At 34.2% G+C, this 25,166-nt stretch overlaps 1 protein-coding gene across 1 annotated transcript in view; it reads left to right on the forward strand.

Moving 5' to 3' along the window:
- Nucleotides 1-25,166, forward strand: part of LOC101898725 (uncharacterized) — a 296,976-nt gene that overhangs the window by 73,422 nt on the left and 198,388 nt on the right. Inside the window, exon 2 of the mRNA XM_059129706.1 lies at nt 21,708-21,776. Within this exon, the coding sequence (XP_058985689.1) occupies nt 21,708-21,776 (69 nt within the window). The remainder of the gene's footprint in view (nt 1-21,707; nt 21,777-25,166) is intronic.

A 25,166-nucleotide genomic window follows, 5' to 3' on the forward strand; every position in this document is an offset into this window, starting at 1 on the left:
TAGGACGAGGCCAATTTACACAAATGCATATAAAATATATCGGAGAAAAAAGTGAACATTTCACTCGTGTTAAGATGAATGCAGAATATCTCAAAGGATGTGCTTTTGCCATTACTTTGTTTGTGGAAGTCTGCAACATTTGTGGCACCCTATGTCTGTGTATTTATAACACAGTCCGGTGACCAAGTTAAGATACACATTCCAGAATTGACATACTAATACTAAAACAAGAGCTCAGTAAAATGTATTCCATTGCAAAGATTGAAAAAATACAACATTTAAGGTAATGAAAAATACACATTTATTTTTGCTAAAATACACAGTCAAACTTATACAAATTACAATATTAAATTCGAAAAGCACACACATAGCAAACACACTTTCAATTAAATTTTTTTGCAACTTTGAGTTTGCTTAGGTAAGCAGGAAGTTCATAAAGTAAATTAAAATAGTAGAAAAGGTAAATATGAGTTGATGATGAAGAGTTGACGTCAAATGAACATGACCCATACACAGATGTATGTGTGCACTTACGTATTAATGTAATAGTATTTTTTATTTAAGTTTATATTTAGTTAAATTACATTTTACGTAATATTTATTTAGAGTTTTATAGTTAAGTTGGTGGTTGTATGTTTATTTTGATGCGAACGTTCGCTGCGACGTTTCCTAGAATGTGTGCTCTACTAGCTGATCAAATTTGTTAAACTTTATATTAAAATATTGACTAACATTTAATTTCTGGCTGACCCTGAGAAGAACCGGACCAGTTTTGCTTATTTTCCCACCTGCAATGAGTGTGATAAAAATATTATAGAGCTCGTCGTTTGGACAATACCCGGTACTCTTCGGTCTATTTGCAGAAGAAAGTGGAATAATTGGATGATAATTGATGGCTAACGGCAGCTTGTTTTTATAAAACTGGACTTTTGAAAACTCGTAACTAAGAGTTACAAAAAAAAAAAAATAAATAAATATTGTAGAGCTAAAATTCTGAAATTGAGCATGAAGTTTTTTTCTGCTAAATTGATATTAGTATTTGTATACCCTCCATCATACTATGGATGGCATATTAAATTTGTACTTGAAATACTGACCTGTCAGGCCTATTCTTGATCAGCGGAAAATTCTAAGTCTAAGTCTGTTGTAGTCACGCTAACTTTCTAACAAATTAAGATAGAAGTCTAAAATTTATCACACATGTATATTTTGCCACTAGACTTGTTAAATTCGTAAACGGGTCGTGTCGGTCCACGTTTTCGTATAGCCACGATATAACGGTTTTCCCAATATTTCATGTTTGGAATGATTTTAGCTATATTATTTACAGCAATTGTTTCAAATTTCGTATTTGAAGATCTTAACGAGTACTACAGCCTATGACAAAAAATGGCATATACAGGTCCACATCTTAGCATAGTCCCTCTATAACGGTTCCTCCCAATATTTGGTATTTTGATGATTTAAGCTACGTTATTCACCGGAATTGTTTCAAATTTTGTATTTGATGTTGCTGCCATCAGTGACAGAAAATTTCCTATGCCAGTCCACGCCTTCATATACCCCTCATATAACTGTACCACCGTTATTGGGTTTTTTAACTATATTAGCGACGGAATCGGTACTACTGCCTATAACAAAAAATACTTATGTTGGTCCCCGTCTTCGTATAGGCTCAGTAAAAAGTTTTTATTTAAGCAATATTTTTCAAGTTCCTTCCAAACATTGTAATTTTTCAAGATACTTCCAAGTGGTGGAGGGAGAAACCAAGTTTTATCGAGATCGGTTCAGATTTTTATACAGCTTCGATATACATCTTCATACTATGCCAACATAATCCTTATCGAAGTTTTCAAATTACAACAACATATATATTGGATTATATTGGACGAGGGTCTTCTACATATCGACAACTAATTACGGATCTATTTTTTCATCATTTTAATAATGCCCACAAATGCACAGTTGTAATAGCATCAACCACTATGTGGTGAAACGTATTATAACGACCAAGCCGATGTTAAAGTATGTGAAAATTGGCTTTCAGAAGAAATGTCTGTAACACACAATCACACACACGTAAATAGGACTTCACAACATCGTACTAGCATGGAGATCCAAACAAAAAAGAAAAACAAGCCAACACAAACAAAAAAAAAAAAAACATTGCTTCATAATGGAAATATGAAAACTTGCTGCAATTGTGGCATATAATGCACTGACTACGCAGAAACACCGTTCCGTGTGGTAGAGACAACGGAATTGCTTCTTCCCTTTTAACGGTTGAATTTCAACAGATGCCCACATTTCTTTGGCTATAATACAGTTTTTGTTGCATAGTCCTTCCTGGTGTATATCCTTTTTTCTACTGCACCATTTAATGTTGCTAAAAAAAAACTTTTACAAACTATTTAAGTGCAACACACAATAACGGTGAGCTGCGGCTTCTGGTGTTCTGAAATGTCATAAAAACCTAAGTTAGATTGAAACTCACTATTCTAGCAAAAAATCTCACTTGCAATTTCTAGGTTATTTATGAAGGAAATAAAATGTAATTTTCAGGATCCAATATCCATTGAAGAAAATAAGGTAATTATGAAAAGAAGCAGCAAAAGAAATTATAATTATTAAATTTCACTTGATAATCACATTAAAGTGTGACAAAAATCTTGTTAGCCATTGAGTGGATATTGTAGGATTAACCAAGGATTTAAAATAATACACAATATTTTTTTCCCAATTAAAAAAAAAAAAAAAAACGTGAATACCTAAATCTTCAAAATACGAAATATTAGGAGGTACGGAGGATATAATAACACATGAATACATATAAATAAGCTGCGCAAGAACAGACGAAAAATCTGCTGACAAAAGGACTAGTAAGTGCCACCTTAAAAATTTAGATGCGGCTACGGTTCATCGCCGATCTGTCTTTTGTCTGCAGGCAGATCAAGTTCGAAGATGGGCAATATCCGTGCACGATATCGTACAGCCCCCATATAACGCGATATTCCGATATACGGTATTTCGATTATTTTAGCCACATTTTTCAATGGCATTGTTAACACAAGGATTTCCTTGTGAGTAATTTACCCCCTAGAAGATAATTGTCTATATAGGTCCAAGATATCGTTTATCCCTTATATAACGATATTCGGTATTTTGAGGATTTTAGAGACTTTTTTGAAATTTCGGATTTAAAGTTCGTAATGGGTACTACAGCCTATGAAAAAAATTCCTATACAGGTCTACGATATCCTATATAACCATATCTTCCGAAATTCGGAATTTGAATGATTTTAGTGACATTAGTCACCGGAATCGCTTCAAATTTCATACTTGAAGCTCGTAATGGCTACTTCAACCTCTGACGAAATCTTGTCTATGTAGGTTCACGTCTTCATATATCCCACATATAACGGCTCCTTCTTTTATTCGGTATTTTGATGATATTAGCGACATTTTTTACCGGAATGGTTTTAAATTTCATATTTTAAGTTCGTAACTATTACTACAGCCGATGAAACAACTCATTACTTATGCAGGACCACGTCTTAGTGTAGTCCACACATAACGGTTCTCCTTTGAGTGGTATTTTTCGACGGAATTTTTGGACATTTTTAAAACCCCCGCCAAATATTTAACATAGATCCTTTAGTGATATTTGTAATTTAACAAATGTCAGAATTGTATATCTGTTCTTTAACCCAATACAAAAATAGTACTGTTCCGTACTTTTCGTACAATTACAGTACATATTTCCAAAACCACCTCCATATCTTAACCCCATATATAACCAGAAACCTCAATATCAAATTGAGTGATTCCAGCTCTACCCCTTTCGCCAATACCCAATTTAGTACTACTTTGTACTTTCCGTGCAATTATGCATGATATTTCCAAAACCACCTCCAGACACCAACAGAAATTCAATATCAAATCTCAGAATTTTATCTCTATCCCTTCACCCAATACCAAACATAGTACCATTCAGTACATTTCCTACTATTATACTACATATTTCCAAAACCACCTCCATATCTTAACCACAGAGACCAACAGCGACATCTCTTCCAAATTTCAGAATTTTATCAATATTTAGTACCATTTATTAATAATTAGTACCATTTAGTATTTTTCGTACAAGTATATGACGCAGTTCCCAAACCACAGACAAATCTCATTCCCAGATATCATCAGTAATCTATATATGAAATTTCAGAATTGTATTTTTATCCTACTACGAAAAGTACTATTTAGTACTTTCAAAATCAACGTCAGGACGAATGAAAAGTCAATTCTGGTGTGTAGAGATGAAGTAAAGCTAAATTTTTGGAAACTCGAGCTCTAAGTGTAGTGGAGGTAGTAAAAAGTACTAAAAATTGAATCCATTGCATTAGTCAAGCGGATAAAGCTAGAATTCTGAAATTAGGAATAGAGACACAAATAGATGTACTAAACGGTTTTTGGAAATCCGAACTATAAGTAAATTAAAAGTATCAAAAACCACTAAATTGGTTACGATTTTGTATTAAATGAACGGCTAGAGCTAAAATGAAACCTGGGAGGTAGGGTTAGTATTACGAGGTTGTTTTGAAAATGTGTTCCAAATGGAAGAATTGTACTAAATTTGATACAATTTCCGTTTGGGTGAACGGATGGAGCTGGAATTTGGAAAGTTGAAGGTGGCATTGGAAATAAGTACTTTAAAAATACGAAAAGTTCGGTATATGAGAATCTCTTCCTGACCATGATAGAATTCAGGAGGTAAAGTCATGCAATCATATGTTTAAATTTTTATACCCTCTACCACAGTATGGAGGGTATATTAAGTTTGTCATTCCGTTTGTAGCACCCCACAAAGTATATATAATCAGTATCAGCATAAGATTCTATGTCGATTTAGCGATTTCCGACCGTCTATCCGCCTGTGAAAATCACTCTAGCTTCCGAACGAATTGAATTTGATGGAAAAAATTTTACTCAAATGTATGTTATGTCTGCAGGACTTTTGGTATTGAAAATGGGCCATGTAGGTTCACGTTTTGGTATAGCCCCCATATAACGGTACCTGCCGATATTCGTTATTTTGATGATTTTAGCGACAGTCATCGGAATTGTCATCGGAATTGTTTCAAATTTGGTATTTGAAGTTCGTAGTAGATACTACAGCCTAAGACAGAAAATTGTCTGTGCAGTCCCGCGTTTTCGTATAGCCCCCATATAACGGTACCTCCCGATATTCGGTATTTTGATGATTTTAGTTACATTATTCACCGATTTTGGGGGTCCATGTCGTCGTATAGACCGAATTATTAATGGATTTTATTGTTTTTGAGAATTCCCAAATTCGTTCCAAATGGTGGAGGGTATTCAAAGTTCGGCCCGGCCGAACTTACCACTTTTTTGCTTGTTTTTATACCCTACAACACTATGTGTTGGGGGTATTATAAGTTTTATTGGGCCAACAATTATGTAACACCACGAAATATTGATTTCCCATATAGGAAAGTATATATGGATCTTCCTATCTCGCCGAGCTGAGCCGATCTAGCTATGTATGTCCGTCCGTCCGTCTGTCCATGTTAATTTGTAATCACTCTACAGGTCGCAATTATGGCCCGATCTTCAAGAAATTTAGAATGGAGGTGGGGCTAGGGTCAGAATAGAACCCTATTTCTTTTGGAGATGATTGCCAAATGTTTAGGGATTGAAATGGACCAAATACTGAAAAAATATCGGATTTTGCAGTAGCTATACAGGTCGCAATTATAGACCAATCAACGCGGAATTTCGTATGTAGCTAGAGTTTAGGGCGGGGAAGAAGCCTACCAATTTGTCATTTGTCATCGGATAATATTTAGCGGGTAAAATAGACAATTTTTTTTGTAGAAAAAATTCAAAATTTTTCATTAAACCGCGAATATTTTAAATCCCGGCGAAATCACAAAGCCACTTCTGATCTTTACATTGATGTTAACATCCAAAAAATGGAATATATAGCAAATATATGCTATATATATATGTCTATCAAAGAAGATATGCTTGAAAGATCTCATATATGTCGAGAATACAAAATGGTCTCTTGGCAGGAAAGAAAAAACTTCAAAAAAATTGCATAAAAATATCTCTCTAAAGATGAAAATATTGATTTTGTAAAATTTTCTCATATTTTTTCAATTTTGTCATATTTATTTTGGCATATTTTCATTTTGAATTAAACATTTGGTAATAATTCTACAGCTAACAAAACTAAGTAGTTAGGATATCAGGATATCATATACAGATCGCATTTATGGCCCGATCCTTACGAAATTTTGCATGGGGATAAAATGAGGGTCAGAATAGAAGCCTACTTTTTTGGAGATGATCGCCATATATTTAGCGGTTGAAATGGACCAACAAAACTGCAAAATTGTCAGCAGGCCGTAATTATCGCCCGATCCTCACGCACATTTGAATGGGGGTTACCGGACATTGCAAAAGCCAACCAGTTTTGGATGGCCATCCAAAAATATTCAATGTGTGAAGGAGTTTGCCAACTTTTGTAGACAAAATACGAAAATGTCCATTCCAGAGACTTTTTGTAGAATTCACAAACACAGGAAAGACGCACTTCTGACTATTTCGTTAACGCTGATTTCATTGAAGAATATAGTCAAATGTCTGTATCTCATATAGATGCGTTTCAGTCAAAAACCAATAATAAATGTTAATCTTTTGCCACTTTTGAGAGATTATGGGTCTTTGGGAAATATTGGGGAAATCTTTGGGGAATATATTCCAGATCTAGGAAGACCATTTAAGTGCAACATCTACCAATAAATTGGAAATGAGCAAATTAGTTTAAGTTGCTATTATTTGAACATTAGAGAACGAAACCTGATGGTTTTCTTTTATTATTTGTCACAATATCTTGTGGAATTCTTTCGAGTATTTCGCCTATATAAACTGTATCGTTTATTATAGTGTTGTAGGGTATGGCCCCGCTCGACTGTAGCCTTTGCTTACTTGTTTTTTTTTTTTCAAAATTATTTATTTGGCAACATATTATTGTGAAAATTTACATTTATAAATCCATTGTATACACAGAAATCAGAGATGGGAACTTGTTCTTTATCCAGCAACAATTGACTCGGTAAATTACAGAAAATTCAGAGTTGGATAGCCTTTTTTGAAATGACTTTACTTTCTTAATTTTACAATGAAATAGAGTTACACATCTGAAATTTGGTATGGAGGTGGTTTTGGATATAGGACAAATTTGGTATTTGAGAAATTATGCAATTATTTGAATGGGTAGGGGTATAATCTAATCTACTTATCCTTAATTTTCGCAATATAACGTTGTTAAAGTTGACATAATTTCTATTTAATTTAAAAACTTGTAAGTCGACTAGCAATTACATAATTGGTAGTTTTATACCAATAGGCGTTCATCAATTTTCTTAGAAAATATTTTTTGTTTTATCTTCGCACTATTTCCGTACAAACTTTTCCTAAAAATTCCAAAAAATGCATTTCCAACAATGTCGGTGTTAGATTCCCTGTAATTGTTAATTACATTCTGTCATTTTCACATTTTCAAAATCCATACTCGAACTCATGCTCAACTTTAACTTTTCCCCTCTCCCATCTCTGTTTTCGTTCGTTCAATGGCATTGACATTTATTATTGCGGATTTTTGGTTCGTACTTGTCATCATGAACTAAACCACATTAACGGAGTTTGGTACGTTGACGAATGTCTCGTAGCGGAGACGCTTTACTGCAAAGATTAATTTAACTTTTTTAATTATAAACTTTTTCTCACCTAAAAAGAGAAGATCAGAAAAAAATGTAGCGCATTTTAATTAATTCCGTGTCACGATATTTTTGTGGCCAAGCTAGCTGGGTAGTTAGTTGCCTACCAATATTGTGCTCCGAAAAGAGTCCGTTACAGTGAACATTGAGCGTTGGCATGCTTCATACTTGGTAAATTTGTAAAATATTATTTTCCAGAACTTTTGCAACAATATCGAGACGAGTACGAAAATATTTCAATTTAAATGTAAATGCATTATTTAATTAGCTGTTGCTCTACGAACTGTAGAGGAATTTGTTTTGTAGAATAATCAAAATATTCATAAAATACATAAATAAATAGATTAGCGTATATTTAATGTCGTATTTAAATTAGTATATTTTTGAAGCTAATTAAATGCCATATGATCACTGTCATCAGAGATGATAATGACAAGTTCGACATTTTTTATACCCTCAGCCATATGGCTAGAGAGGGTATATATCATTTGATACGGTTAAAATGGGCCTAGTCGAAATAACGGTTTTAGACCCAAGGTCTCTGGGGCCAAATCCGTTGCAGTACATTTGGAGACGATCTAGCGATGTCCGTCCGTCCATATGTCTGTCAGTTTGGCTGGCTGGCTGGCTGGCTGGTGCGCACTATAACTCTCGAAGGTAGCATCCGACTTGGTCCAAACTTGGTACGTCGTAACATTTTGTCAAACTTAGATCGAGTTCGGAGATGGGACATATCAGTCCACTACTTCTGGTACCTCCCCCGCAAAGGGTCAACATTTTGATTACTTATAACTCTTATAAAAAAAAAAAAAACTAAATAAGCACCCGATTCTCTAAAAATTGTACACATCCTAATATTTTTGTTAACAAAAGATGTGGTGTGAAGATGGGATATATCGGTCCACTCCCTTTTATACCTCCCCCACAAAAAGGTCAACATTTTGTATATCTATGAAGTTTATAAAACGCGTAATGAGCATCGGACTATTTTCAAAATTGGCACATCCTAATATTTCTATTAAAGCTTAATCAGGTGTGAATATGGAATATATCAGGCCACTCCTTGTGGCACCCCTCTCACTGCGGGCCAAAATTTTGAATAACCATAATACTCATCAATTCGAAATAAGCATCACATACATTCTAAATATTTTGCGAAGATGGGACATATCGGCTTACTACTTCCGGTACCTCCCCCACAAGGGGTAAACAATTTTGAATAACCAAAACGCTCATAAATGCGAAGTAAGCATTTAATTCCCTTCAAATTTCACACATCCCAATATCTCTATTAATATAAGATCTGGTGTGAAGATGAAAGATATCGTCCCACACACTCTCGGCCCACCTCCCCCATAAAGTGCCAAACTTTTCAATATTTATTTAACTCAAACTTTATGTATGAAAGTATTATTCTCAACCAGAAATGTGAGGTAAATACGCAATTTATCGATCCATTCCATCAAGTAACTTCCCCAAGAAGGGTCAACATTTTTAATAATTATAAATCATAAATATTATGATTGGCTTCAAATTTAGCATATTTCAATATTTCTACCAATACAAGATCTGGTATTAAGATCGGATAGGACGGAGAATTCCTTATAGAACCCACCCCACAATGGGTCTACAGTGTGAATAACCATGAGGCTCATAAAATGCGAAATGAGCATCTGATTAGTTTTAAATTCGGCACATCCAAATATTTCCATTATCACAAAATCTGGTGTAAAGGTGGTATATATCGAAACACTCATTCTAATACCTCCTGCACAAAGGGGTCACAATTTGCAATATTTTATCTCTCATATCATTCGAAAAAAAACTTAGCGACACTTTTTAAACTTGGATATGAAAATATTTCTCTCAACCAAAGATCTGTAGTGAATTTCGAATTAATCGTTCCACTCCTTTTCGTATATCCCGCCAAAGGGAAAAATTTGTTTTTAACAATTAAATTGAAAAAAACGAGTAAGCAAAGGCTATAGTCGTGCGGGGCCGACTATGTTATACCCTACAACACTACAATATGTTAGAAGCCCCCTTATGTCCAAACCCATATTGGAAGATTTCGCTTTTGAAATTAGGATTTTGACTAGGGACATTTGCCCAATATTACTGCACTCCGTCGGGCTGTTAGTTGTTGTAGTCCAATGGTCATCCAAAATGCTAGAATTCTTCCCTGTACTTAACGCTCTTCTCAGGTGTGTCGAATGGCTTCAATTGTGTGATCAGGAAATTTTATCTGTTTTTCGTTCATTTGAACCCCTAATATTTTGCGATCATCTCCAAAAGCAAGGAGCCCCTCTGTATCAACAAATTTAGACTCATCTATATGATTTGCTTGTCTGCGATATTGGGCAATATTCGTCAACGAAATCAGCATAAAAAAAGCCAGAAGTTCGCCTTTTGTATATTTCGGATATCGCTTGTAAGTAATGCTGGTTTTTTTCACAAAAAATTAGTGGTGCATTGTACCCGCTGCCCTAAAATCTAACTTTATGCGAGATTTCGTGTCCTTTGGTTTCTATTTGTGATCTTTATAACGGCTGCAAAATCAGGAAAATTTTTAGTTGTTGGTCCATTTCAACCCCTAATATATTGCGGACATCTTTGAAAACAATAGGCCTAACCCTTCTGAACCCAACCCTACTCTTGTGAAAATTTTCGTGAGGATCGGACGATAGTTGCAATACCTTTATGATATCCCAACCTGTGTTGTAAGGTGAAAAAATATTACTTATAATAGTGACTTATAATAGTGACTTATAATAGTGACTTATAATAGTCAAATTGAAAAAATCGCATGCGATAAAAAATGTGAAAATATTTGTAATTTCGCCGAGATTAAAAATATTCGCAGGTTAATTGAAAATTTTACTTTTATTTAACACAAATGTTGTGGCCTATTTCACCCACTAAATATTACCCGATGACCATCAAAATTGGAAGGCTTCTGCCCAGCCCTAAGTTCTAGCCCCATGCTAACTTCCGCTTTGATTGCTCTATAATTGCGACCTGTAGAGCAACTGCAAAATCAGGAATTTTGCAGTTTTTGGTCCATTTCAACCCCAAAATATTATGCGATCATCTCCAAAAGAAATAGGGTTCTATTCTGACCCTAGCCCCACCTCCATTCTAAATTTCGTGAAGATCGAGCCATAATTGTGACCTGTAGAGTGATTACAAATTAACATGGACAGACGGACGGACATACATAGCTAGATCGACTCAGCTCGGCGAGATAGGAAGATCCATATATACTTTCCGATGTGGGAAACCAATATTTCGTGATGTTACATAATTTTTGGGCCAATCAAACTTATAATTCCCCCAACACATAGTGTTGTAGGGTATAAAAATGTCATATTTCTTACGATTTTGCACATTCCAATATTTTATTTATTTCACTGCATCTGGTTCCTTATGGATATTTCAATATTTTCCAAAAATATGAATACGTATCTCATATAAAATGAAGGAAGTAGTCGACAGGCTCCAAATCTGGCACGTGGTAATATTTATATCATACTTATGTCAGATACGAAATTAACAACATTGGTTCACTCCTTCGGAACCACCCCCATAAAGGTTCAACTGTTGAGCGGTAAATAAACGGACATTGACAGAGAATATACATCTAGAAGTCTGGAACTCAATGCCGCGGTTTTTGTAGTCAGATGGTAATACTTTGCGCAGATGTTACATTGTAATTTGTAATTTTCTAAAAATATTAATGGTAATACAAAATATAGTTTGTTTATATTTCACATTCCTACTTCTTCTGAAGAATCAAACAAGTAGATACTTTTAGTATAATTTAGTACTTGAATGATTTTCCAGAAACTGTGCCGAACAACCCTCATCCGAAACTTCAAGATTCCAGCTTAAGATGTTTCGTCTGAACAATGATTATCAACCAATCATTAATGGTTCTGACCAAAAAGGGGATTCAAAAGGTTTAACTTAATATGTTATATAGAAAGATTACAAAGCATTCGCTATTTAGAATTATAACCTCACCATTTGAATTTTAGGCATCTTAAGACTTGACATGAATATTTGATTATAATCGATTGAAATCAATTATTGCATTAATATTCAAAAGGTACTAGGGACTTTAACACCACAAATAAAACATGTGTAAGTCTTCAGTGCAGACACACACACACACTCACCGACTTGAATATTTTCCAACAGTTTTCTGTTATCTTCCTTTTGACAAAAGTGTAAACAAAAACACATTTAAAAACAAAAACGAAAGACAACAACAAAAAATAAAAAAAAAACAAATTTAATGTTAACGAGAAAAGTTTTATGAAACTTTTGCAAAATATTTAGGAATTATGGAAATTGTATCAAGTTGAAAGTGTCAGGGCAAAGTTAGTTTTCTTTAGGATGAAAGAAATTACCCACAGCCAAACACCCACACACACACACACCCGCACACACTACAAAGATAAAACAAAGTATAAACAAATGCACACACACCAAAATATACATACATAAAAATATGAGCATTGCAGCAGGAGGTAATGTGACAAATACAGCTTAGTGAATATGTCAATAGACTAGCTGTTAGGCAACAAAGTTTGCTAAGTTTTAATTTAACAAAATCTAATAAAAATAGAATACGTTTTTCTAATTTTTTCTCCGGATTTTGTCAGGGAAATTTATTTGGACTAAGCAATGGATGATGGTATGGCGTTTTTATACCCCCCACCATTCCATTTGTAACACCTCGAAATATACATTTTAGACCCAACAAAATATATATATTCTCCATCAACATAAAATTCTATGTCGATTTAGCGATGTTCTAACATTCGAAAATGAAGTAGATTGATAAAATTTTACTCAAATGTATATTATATCTGACGACTTATGGTATTGAAAATGAGTAGGTGCACATTTTGGTATAGCCCCCATATAATGGTACCTCCCCATTTTCGGTATTTTGGTGATTTCAGCGACATTATTCACCGAAAATGTTTCAAATTTGGTATTTAAAGTTGGTAATGGATACTACAGCCTATGACAGAAAATTGTCTCTGCAGGTCCACGTCTTCGTATGTACCATGATATAATGGCTACATTGGGTATTTTTAAGATTTTAACAGACTTTTTAACGGATTTCATTTTTGGGAAAATTGCCAAATTCGTTCCAAATGGTGGAGGGTATTAAAAGTTCGGACCGGCCGAACTTACAGCTTTTATACTTGTTTCATTTAAAATGTGAAAAAATTGCATGAAAAATAGGATTTTGGGTAACCGGGAGCCAGGTATCTTAGTAACAAAACAGCATTCCTAGGACCAATAAATAAGTTAATATAAAGAAACCCATGGTAATATAATCTGTCAACTATTTTTGATGGCCAACTCGTGGTGATATAAACTATAACAACTCTTAATTCGTAACTATGTTATTTAATATGCCTGAAAATTAGAGCCATAACTTTAAAAATCCCAGATATTTTGAAGGATATGTTCTAAATTAGTAAAGTAATTGACAGACTGACTAACTTAACGATTCATCAACGACCAGACGAAACGGCAAAGGATAGAATCTTGAAATTTTGGGTGAGGGTCACTTTTTGGTCCGAAGGGTTCAGAAAGGGCTGGGTTTTTGGAAATTCGTACTAGGACGGTACGAAAAGAATTAAAAGGTAGTGAATATGGCACCATTTGTATTCGAGGAAGCAGTAAAGCTAGAATTATTAAATTTTAAATAAGGGATGGAGTATATGAGAGACTTTGGAAATTCGCACTATAAATATACTAAAAGTACTAAAATGTGCCACTAAACGTTGACATGTTACGAAAGGCTACCAACCTTTCGTAACACGTCAACGTTTAGAGCTAAAAACTAAAATTTGGAATGGGGAACAAGGTTGAGGGTTAAAGTACTCACAAAAAACTCCTTGTGTAGAATCTCAGTGAATTCCGTTGAAAAATATGGCTGAAATATACAAAATACCGAACATCGGGGGTACCGTTATAAGGGGACTATGCGATAGCGTGGACCTATATAGATAATTCTCTTTCAGGAGTTAAGGTACTTCCAATGAACTCCTAGTGTGGATTTTCAGACAATTCGATTGAAAAATATGGCTAAAATCATAAAACTACCGAATATCGGAAGTTGCCGTTATATGGGGTCTATACGATATAGAGGACCGATATAACCCACCTTCGAACTTGACCCTCCTGCAGACCAAAGACAGATCTGTGCAAAAAATTTAGCTTCCCATCTTTATTCGTTTTGACTGTAGCGTTATTACAACAGACAGACGGACGGACGGACAGGGTTAGATCGTCTTAGAATTTTACGCTGATCAAGAATATATACCTTGTTGGGTCTAAATATAGTATTTCAATGAGTTACAAACGGAATGACAGACTTAATATACCCTCCATACTATGTATGGTGGAGGGTATAAAAAAAGCCTAATACGAACTTTTGGAATGAAATCTAAATTTTAAGGTCGGCTTTTGGTTGACGAAATATCGGGCACTTGCTAGTCATTTTTATAAAATAGTCTTCATTTTTTCACCTTTTGCAATTTTAGTTTCTTTTTTTGTATACTTTTTCTCACATGCTGCTCTTGCAGCTTCTTCAAAATACTCCTCATTTCTCGTCGAAATTGGCACTATTGAATTCTTATGTTCATCTCATTTATTACTGGAAATCAATTTGTTCATAAAATAATTAAATAAATATATACACCACATACTATTATAGAATATATGTAATTAATTTATATCACAATTCTTTACATTTCTTCCTTCCTTTTGTTGCAGTATTTGTTTTTTTCTTTTTCGTTGGTGTCCCCAAAATGCCAGGTTTTCCATTCATTCCATTTTGATGACATTGCCGTTGACAAATTCCCATATTTCTCATAGCCACATGCATAAAAACATCAACGGCAAACGTTATTGTGTCGTAAGGATGGAGACAAATGTGGAGACGACTGTGCGAAAATGTGCTGCAATTAACGTCACATCAGTTAAAGTTGTCTGTTGTCGTCATTTGTTGAAATTTGTAGAAATTAAATGTTGTAGACAAAGCGAGGAAGAGCGAAAGGGAGAGATAGAGAGAGAGCGAGATAGCGAGCGAACGAGCAACAGCTATTTGCTATACAACTGTCACTGCACACAGATAAATATCTCTGAACTACTGTAAGTCGCTGCTTCATCTGGTGTCCTTTCACACCTTCCTAAATGCCATTTTCTAAATGAAAAAGGAAATAACTAAAAAATATATCTCCGCATCACTTCCTTGAAACATTCCGCTTTTTAGTGTTCCACAATATACCTTTTGTAATATGTGTATACATATATATATAGTGTGCTGCAGAACCCAGCAATTACACTTGAAGAAAAAATTGATAAAATTGTTATGTTAAGGTACAATTTCTAAGAGGACACTAAAAAGCAGACAGTGTAAGTGGGCCATTGTGTGATAATTAATTAAAAAATTAGGAAATGTTCATTATTTAATGATTAATAATTCAATTTTTAACAGATATTGGAAATGGGAATTTATATTCTTGGAATTGAAACTTTTTGAGTTTGTCGATTTAATAGCAGATCACCATGTTCAAATCGGTAGATTGAGATCTCCTCCAAACTAAGTCGTCACCCATCTATTTTGCCGTGATATCTTGGTACACAACAAAACTTAATAAGCCTTCCTCTATCCACCAAGGCAGATGGACACTCTCGTACTTTCTTTTTATTGAGAACAGACTACAATTTCTTGCCGTCGAAGCCAAATTATAAATGGCAACGGCTTCAGATTTCCAAAGTGGCTCTGACATTAATTCATAGTTTGACATTTTCAATGCAATAAAATTAAGCTATGTGCTGACTCTGTTTAGCCTTAAGAGCATTCTGACTATCTCTATAGATAGTGCCTGACATATCTACATTAGAATTGTATAAATCCAGTGCAAAGTTTAGTACACCAGTCCCTGACGTATGAGTGATTTCATACATTTAATATCACTCATACGCAGAGTTTTCATACAAACGACTGGATAAGGAACTAGTTCGTTTGATCGAACTAGATTGACATTACCCTAAACTGCATGACCAGTCTGTGATTCGGCTAATTCCACTGTCTTTGCCATGGAAAAGATCTCCACTTGGAAGACGCTGTGATTGTAATTTAAATGTTTGATGCTTAGCTCCTCACAGTAAAGTTTAGTGCCTGTTTCGTTGTTCATATTTGAGACATATGTGCGTGGCAAACTATCCTGCTTGGTTTATATAGTAGGGTATATGGTAGCTTTTGAGTAAAATTGTATTAAAATATCATACCGCTTCAATTATAAAAATCCATGCAGCTCGCTTCCTCCTCATCAATATTAATTGAATGATTGAGTACTACACAAAGGTGCCAGGCTTGGTCTGAGATTTTCAATTCCACTTCACACAGAAAGCATAAGGTAAGGGGTGAGAGAACTCACCCCACAGTGAAGCGCCTCTGTATAGAAATTCCTAATGGAGATTTCTCCATTGCTGAGTGGATCGCAGCGCCCTCTTTGTTTTACCATAGAATGTAGGGTTAAGTTTGTCATTCTGTATGTCTGACCGTCTGTGTAATTTAATGAAATTTTACACAGATATGTGCTAGGTCTGCAGAATCTTTGGTTTTGAAAATGGGCTACATAGGTCCACGTTTTGATATAACCCGCATAAAACTGTACGGAGAAATCTATCTCGTTTAATCCGAATTTTCTGTAAATTTGCAACATGTGGTCCCATTATGTAAGAAACATCCTTATAGGTCTAAGTTTTAGCATAGTCCTCATATAACTGTACCTGAATATAGAGGGTATTTTTAAGATTTGAGTCACACTTTTACCCGAAATGTTTCATATTTGAAATTTGAAGTTCTTAATGGGTACAGATCCACGTCTTCGTATTGCCTCATCTAACGAAATATCCCTATATTTGATATTTTGATTATTTTAGCAATATTCTCCACCAGAATTGTCTCAAATTTCGTATTGTAATTTTGTAATGGGTGTTTCGGCCTGTGATAGAAAATTACATATGAAGGTCCAGGTCTTCGTATATGCCCCATAAAACGGTACCTCTCTATATTGCGTTTTTTCAAGATTTTATTTTTTGTTAGTAATAGTCTGTGACAAAAATTGCATCTCCACGTCTTCGTCTCAACATAACGCTAATTCTTTTTATTCGATATTCTTATGATTTTAGCAGTATTAATATTCAAAGTTCGGCCTGCCGAACCTACTACTTTTTCACTTGTTTGAGTGTAATTTATAAAATTTAGTATTCACTATTGAACCTCACTTTTGCAACTTTGTAGGTGTTATTTAAAATAATTAAATAAAACAGTGTGGCTTGTTTGTTCGGGATTATGAGTGGAGAACGATGGTAATGTTTACTTGTATAAAAAAAAAAATGTTTTTTGTCATAGAAGTTATTTTTAAAATAACTTCTGGGGAGAATATCCCAGACAAAAAACAAGGGAACTGATGAGGATTGGTGGCTCTTTCCGAAACCCCTGGTAAACATTACCATCGTTCTCCACTCATAAACAAAAGTTGTTTTTATAAAAACAACAATAAAGGGATTAGCCTGACCATTTTGCAACAACAAAAAAAATTAAATAAAACGCAAAAGTTCGAAAATAACAAGAAGAGATTTCATAGGTGTATCAGGAAGAGTGTTAAAATGTATTTAAGTTCAGTAGAATTTCTGACATTACAAACAATATGTCCACCATATGTTATAGCCCCATGTATGGTACATATTTGGGGTATATCTGGGGTTTTAGACACATTTATCAGCCAAGTTTGCTCTATATGATCATTATGTGCTCTTAGTTTTGTGCTTACATAGAACTGTCCATGTTGGTTAAATTTTTTCATATGACGCAAGCCCTATTTTCGGTATTTGAACAATTTTGGACATATTTTTAAGTGAATTTTTTAAAGTTAAAATTTGCATTGAGCAATACCTTCTCTGCCAGATAAAATATTTACCTAAATGTTCACAAATTTTCCACTTTCTCTGGTAGATAATAGCCTGTGCAGGTTCAGGTATATATAGCCTCCTCCTGTCTTTGTATGATTTTAGACCCATTGTAGTTTGTATTTAGAGTTTACAGTAGGTCCCTTCTCTTGCAGAAAATTGTTGAAATTTGGAGTTTGTTATCAGTCCCTCTTTTTCTGGCAGATAACAGCCTTGGTAGGTTCGGGAATATATATGTATTGAGTCTTTGAATGTGTATAGAAGAATTGTAGTTTGTATTTGGGGTTTGCAATAGGGCCCCCCATCCCTGGCAGATAATAACCGATGCAGGTCCACGTTTTCACTAAGTCCCCATATAATCGGAAATTGTGTAAATTTACACACATTTTTCTACGGAATTTTTTTAAACTTGCTAACTGCAGTTCGTAATAGGTACCACCATCTCTGGCAGATAATTGTGTGTTGTGGTCTAGCTTTTCGTATCGTAACCATAATTCGTTTCTCCACGATATTGATTTTTTGGAAGACTTAAGTCACATTTTTCAATGGCATTAACCCAAAAGTTTGTATACAGGTCCACGAAGCCCCCATATAAAGGATTATCCAAAACATAGTATCTTAATCATAATCACACATTTTTTAATACATTTGCTTAATGTATCCTTCTTTGGCGGGATATTGTTTATATGGTCCTATGTTTTCAAATAGCATTCATATTACGATACCACCCCATAATAGTTTGAGGATTTTAGCCGATTTTTCTTTAGAATTTGGTAATGACAGATATAACATATACAGCTTAATTTTAAAATGGTGGGTGGTTTTAAAATTAGGTCGAAGTTAACAGTTTTTAGACAAATTTATTTAGTCGATTAGAACATGATTTTCCTTCATCCTTTTTATCGTTTTTTTTTTTTAGATTAATTTTTTTAGTCATTTGAGACACTGATTTTCTTCATTTTTCCTGCATGTGACGCGGAAAAATATATGGATCTACATTATACCACATTATATCGCACATTTACTCAAAGAGTGTCACATCTCTAAATTTTTGTACAAGATCAAGCCTAGCTTAAAGTATTTAAGTCATGAAGCACACCAAGTAAAAACGGTTGAAACTACTTCAGTTCTATAGATTACATCATGAATATTTTTAATGGAGAAATAAAATAGGATCCGTAGAAATAAATTGCAAACTAAAAATGCATTTTTTGAGTTATACCACTCTATGATATATTGATAATTCCTTATAAAGTGATTTAAGATTTTAAAACCAATTTGTTTTGGAAGAATATCAAATTTGGTAAAAAAAAATGTCGGAAAATGTTGGAAACCCCTAAAAATTGATTTATATGAAATTATAATCTGATCTGAATATAAACCATTCTAATCTCCTCAAATAAAAACTTAGGAATTCAATAAAAACTAATCTTAGGAACTGGACTGATTTTGATGGCATTCAATTGAAAACTAAATTGTTTTTTGTCAAAACTTGTATACTTTAAAATGCCGGAAACTTGTATACTTACGTAGACCGGAAGATTGCAGGCTTTTGTTTACGTTTTAAAAATAACCTATATCGGTATTGTGTTAAAGCATATAACAATTTTTACCGGGCCAAAGAAACATCTTTCTTTTTTATTTGTTCACATATAAAAGCTTCATAAAGTTTGTGACTAGCAATCTGGTTAAGTTTGAAATTAAATTGAAGTTTGATTTCAATGCCCATACTCTTAAACTTTGTACGGTGTATAAAAGGATTGCTTACACTAGATAACGCAGTAAAAGAGAATAAATTCTTTAAACATAGCAGTCAGTAGGAACAAAGAACACCATATTCCATAACAATGTCAAAGACAGTAGCATTTTCTCATCCTCTTCATGTCCTTTGTCATCTTTTTTTTCTTCTCTCACTGAAATGGCAATGCAATGAAAAAAGAAAAAACAGAAAAAAAACCGAGTGTTAAAGAAAATATGTGGGCAAAAGTAATGCCATGTCCTGAATGCCATGCAACAGTTGTAAAATTGTCTATGTCTCGGCAAATGCTCACACACCCGCCCGCACAGCCGAATACACCAGTACACACTTGACTGATGTCATTCTTTTACGGTTGCCTTATCCTTTGGTGACAGAAAATCTTTTGTTACACTTTGTCTTTTGGGTTCCTTTCATCTTATGTTCTATTCTTCATTTTTATTGTTGCTCATACCATCTTATGGTCTGCATTGTCTTCCGCTGTGAGCTATTTTATTATGAATTTGTGTTGTTCTTGTTGTTGGTTTTCCGTCATCAACAAATTGTATGGGTAAGAGGCTGCTGTGTATCATACATATTAAAGTCACTTTCCGGCAAAAAATGCATGTATGTATGTATGTTTGTATGCATGTATGTTAGCTTCGTGTGAACGTTTTTAGAGTACACCTTTAGCACAAATATTCTTGGGCTTTATAATGTTTCCTCGCATAAGTTAATTGAAGTCGAAGCCAACCAAAACTAATTAATTTTTTTCAAACACAAAACAGAAAACAGTTATAGAAATCAGTTGACTGTATTATAAACAAGTGAGCAAAAGCTATAGTCATGCGGAGCCGACCATGTGATACTCTACAACACTACAATATATTGGAAGCCCCCTTATGTCCAAAAATCATTTTGGAAGATTTCGATATTGAAATAATGTCATAGAGGCCTGCCCAGATGTTACCCTCATTTACGCAGTCCACCGTGTTGTTATGTATTCGAACCCTGAATTTAAATCTCCATAACAGTAGGCTTTAATTCTGACCCTCACGCTACCCAAGAGGATCGAACTATAGTTGCGACCTGTATATAATACCTTCAATACATAGTGTTGGGGGGTGTAGGAAAAGTTTAAAAATTTACAATTCAAAATTGTAAGTCAAAATGAAAAAATCGCATGCGATAAAAAATATGAAAAAAATTGAAAAAAGAAAATAACAAAAAATATTTACTTTTTTATTGACACATTTTTACGTGATTTTCTTGGATGTTATACTTTTCTGGCAAGAGACCATTCCGAATTGATGAGAATTGTTAAAATCAGTCCAGCGGTTCTTTACTTATCAGTGATCTAACTAACATTCCCTTCTTTGATATATGAGATTGTATATATTTTGCTATATATGCGAGATTTTGGATATAAGCATCAATGTAACGGTCAGAAGTGACATTTTCGGGTATTTTTGATTTCGCCAGGATAAAAAATATTCGCGGTTTAGTGGAAAATTTTGTATTTTCTACAAAAAAGTTATGGTATATTTAACCGCTAAATATGACACTAAAACCCATTCAAATTTGTACGCTTCTAACTAGTCCTAAACTCTAACTCTTTGCAAAAATCAAGTATTTTTTTCTGTTTTTGGTCCATTTCAACCCCTAAATATTTTGCCATCATCTCCAAAATCAATTGGGTTCTATTTTGACCATTGCGACCTGTAGCTTGATTACAAATTAACATGACCAGAAAAACGGACGGACATACATAGCTAGATCGACTCAGCTCGGCGAGCTAGGAAGATCCATATATACTTTCCTATGTGGTAAACCAATATTTCGTGGTGTTACATACTTTTTGAAACTTATAATACCCCCAACACATAGCGTTGTAGGGTATAAGTATCAGTATGTATACCGTTCTACTTGCGATTCTCACGTACAATATTTGAAAATCATTTTAAAAAATTTCGGAAAATCTGGAATATTTTTTAGATAACCCATAGGATTGTCTTAGAACATAAATCAAATATAAACGAAATAAACTTGTAAATACTTATTTCAAGTGCTGTAGCGATTCTCTGTTATGTAACGTTTAGACATTTTGTTGTAACAAATGATATACAATATTCACTAATGGCAAATTTTGTTTTTTATTTCAGGTTACTTTTGGCACATTACAGATCTTCACCTGGACACAATATATTCAACGGAGGGAGATGTTATGAGAAGTAAGTTATATTTATACATTAACAAGTAAGCAAAGGATATAGTCGTGCGAGGCCGACCAAGTGATACACTACAACACTACAATATGTTCAAACTCGCCTTATATAGAAATCCATTTTGAAAGATTTAGCTCTAGAAAGTATGTCAAAGAGCCATATATGTTGAGGGTATTATAAGTTTGATTTTGGCTTAAAAGTATCACATAGATTTTTTTATATTGTTATATTCGACATTTGTTGTATCAGCTCCTACTGTCCATTTTGTCACACCTTCTGATAAACCACACAATCAATAATTATATATTCCAGACCAATTTAATGTATCCCTTCAGTTGTAGATATATGTCAATTTGTTGCAATAACTTAATTTCTCGTCGCCTTTGTAGTTCAATGGCCTCCCCTTTGGTAGTAGTACAAACCTCTTTTTTTTTTCTTCCTTTCATAAAATCAATCGTCGATGTTGTTGTGGTTGTTTTACCCTCTCAAGAAGTTATTTCGTTGAACTCGTTCTGACATACAACGTATTCATTCAGGTCAATTATATATTTACTTTTCGATGACTGAATTAATATTTGAACAAGTTGGCTGGTGGTCGGACAAAAAAGAATTCTTGCAATTATCGACAAGGGTGCTCCATTATATTTTTTCCAATTGTAATTATTTGCAAATATACTTGCCGTTGTTGGTATTTGCAGTCAACATTTATAGAACAATAACAAAAAAAAAGAGAAATTGTTGCTATCTTATTGCGGATGGGTATGTAGTAAAAACTTTCCTTTCGATTTTTTTTGTTTTGTGGGCTTTCAAAAGGATTCATTTGAAATATGTTGGGGAAATGTAGGCAATAGAAACCTTTGGCATTGTCAGCGTGTTACTGAGAGTTCAATTTCATAATTGGTAACAGAAGTGGATTTTACAAGTACACACACATATAAATGTTGGATTTTTCATACTATTACCGCACTTCCTTTAGAACTGAAAATAAATACGAAAAAAGCTTACGATTCTAAAACCATTGTTGACAAAAAGAAAATTGATGAAAATTTCTATTCATCGAATACTGGAATGTACCGTTATATGGAGGTTATACGAAGACGCCATAATTTTTACAGTTTTTTGAAATTTTATTGAATGAAAGCAACAAATGTCGGAAATAGCATCAAATTTAAGAATAAGTTTAAGTTAGTTCGAACTGGTCACCTTTGGCACGAATTATGGCCTTCAAACAGCCAATGAAACCGTCAAAAGCTGCCTGAATGTTGCTCTGCAGCATTTTGGCCAATTCCCGTGCTGAGTGCGATGGTGCTGATTCCTGTTTGAATGTCCAAGGTATACAGTCAAAATGTTTGCGTGTCCCTCCAGAATATTTTCGCGATTATATTCGATATTCATTCTGATGCCACGGTCGATTAATATGAGCGGAGAGCGACCATCGGCTGTTATGGCGGCTCACACCATCACCACGGCCGTCGCTTGAGTTCTGGTGGCCAACAGAATGTGCACATTTTCAGCTGACCTCTTTGGCAAGTAAACAGTAAACACCATCATTTTTTTTTACAAACTGCTGGACAAGGAATGTTTCCTCATCGGAGAAAACCAAATTCGGCAGTGCACCACTTTCTTTAGCTCTTTTGAGCCCATTTTATTTCTGTTCTTGCACTTTTTGGAATTTCAATGGCTTTATCCCGAGCTCATTTTTCATTATTTGCCGAATGGAAAATTGCGATATGTTCAGCTCACGAGCCACTGCGACGCGGGTTTCGATCAAGTCGCTTCTTTTCTTTTTGAACCATTTGCTGTTTTCTTCTATCCACTTCCTTGACGTCGGGCTACGCTACCAGTATCACGGTAACGAGTGATGGTACGAGACACAAAAGATTTATTCACATTTAAATGCTGGAGTGCTCTAACGATATCCACTTGTGATTTTCCAGACAAATATAAAGAAATCGCACTATCACGCTTGAATTCCATCACGAAAAGGATTGCACTAATTTCGCCTTGTCACTTGAGCGAAGTGGTATCTTAGCGCCAAGAGCCTGACATATGCCACTATTTATTCCGTAAGTGTACTAAAAGGTACTAAAATTGAATCCATTGTATTGGTGAAATGAGTGGAGATAGAATTCTGAAATTTGGGATGAGGGAAGCTAATGGGAATATTCTGAATAGGAATAGAATTCTGAATAGGTTCTAACTCCTGCGTTAGAATATTGTCTATATTGTCCAGGTTTTCATACAGCCCCCAAAAATATAACTGCACCTTATTCCATATTTTATCGAATTTATGTAAAGTTTTTAACGAAATAATTTATTATTCAGTATTTAGAGTACCAGCCACTGTAGTAAATTTTTGCTCATGTATATCCACGTTTTGTTATTAGATTTCATAAGTTGCTCTTCTCAAAGTTTTCTGTAGCCGCCATCCTGCAGATATTTGGAGATTTGATGATTTTATGTAACTGTACGTTCCTAATTAAAATAGTGTCTGGTACCCCTCGAATACTGGCACATCAGTGTCTATAGATCCCTAATTGTGAAGGGTATAAAAATTTCGGCCCTGCCCAACTTAAGTGCTTTCTTACTTCTCATACCCTCCACCATAGTAAGGAAGGTATATTAAGAGTGTCTTTCCGTTTGTAACACCTCGAAATATTAATTTTAGACGCCATAAAGTATATACATATTATTGATCAGCATAAAATTATATGTCGATTTAGCGATATCTTTATGTGCGTTTAAGGAAATCTAAAAAAAAAATAAAAAATAATCAGATGGTCTGTAGGACTTTTGGTATTGAGAATGGACCATATAGGTCCACGTTTTGGTACATCCTCCATATAACTATAGTGACATATTTAAAGTTTTTAGATGTTGTTGTCACAATGTTAACCCGAATTTTCTGTCATTTGGCAGCGCGCCCCATTATGTACGAAACACTCTTGCATCGAACTATCAATATAGATCTAAGTTTTCATATAGTCCTCATATAATTGTACATCCAGATATTCGGTAGTTTGAAAATTTTTGTCACGGAAAATTTTCGAATTGAAAATTTGAAGCTTTTAATGGTTACTATCGTCTGTGACAGAAAATTGGCTATACAGGTCCTCCATAGCCTCCATATAAAGGTACCTTAATATGTTCTGTATTTTGATGATTTTAGCGACATTATACACCCAAATTATTTAAAATTTCGTATTTAATGTTCCTAACGTATGACAGAAAATTAATATAATGGTACTTCCCTATATTCAGTTTTATATTTGAATATCGTAATAGCCTATGACAAAAAATTTTCATACTAAAGTCCATGTCTTTGTACAGGCATTAATATAATATATAGGCCCCTATATTATGTATTTTTATGATATTTTTAAGGGGTTTCTTTCT

The sequence above is a fragment of the Musca domestica genome, unplaced genomic scaffold, assembly GCF_030504385.1.
Source record: "Musca domestica strain aabys unplaced genomic scaffold, Musca_domestica.polishedcontigs.V.1.1 66, whole genome shotgun sequence".
In the NCBI taxonomy this organism is placed as follows: Eukaryota; Metazoa; Arthropoda; class Insecta; order Diptera; family Muscidae; genus Musca; species Musca domestica.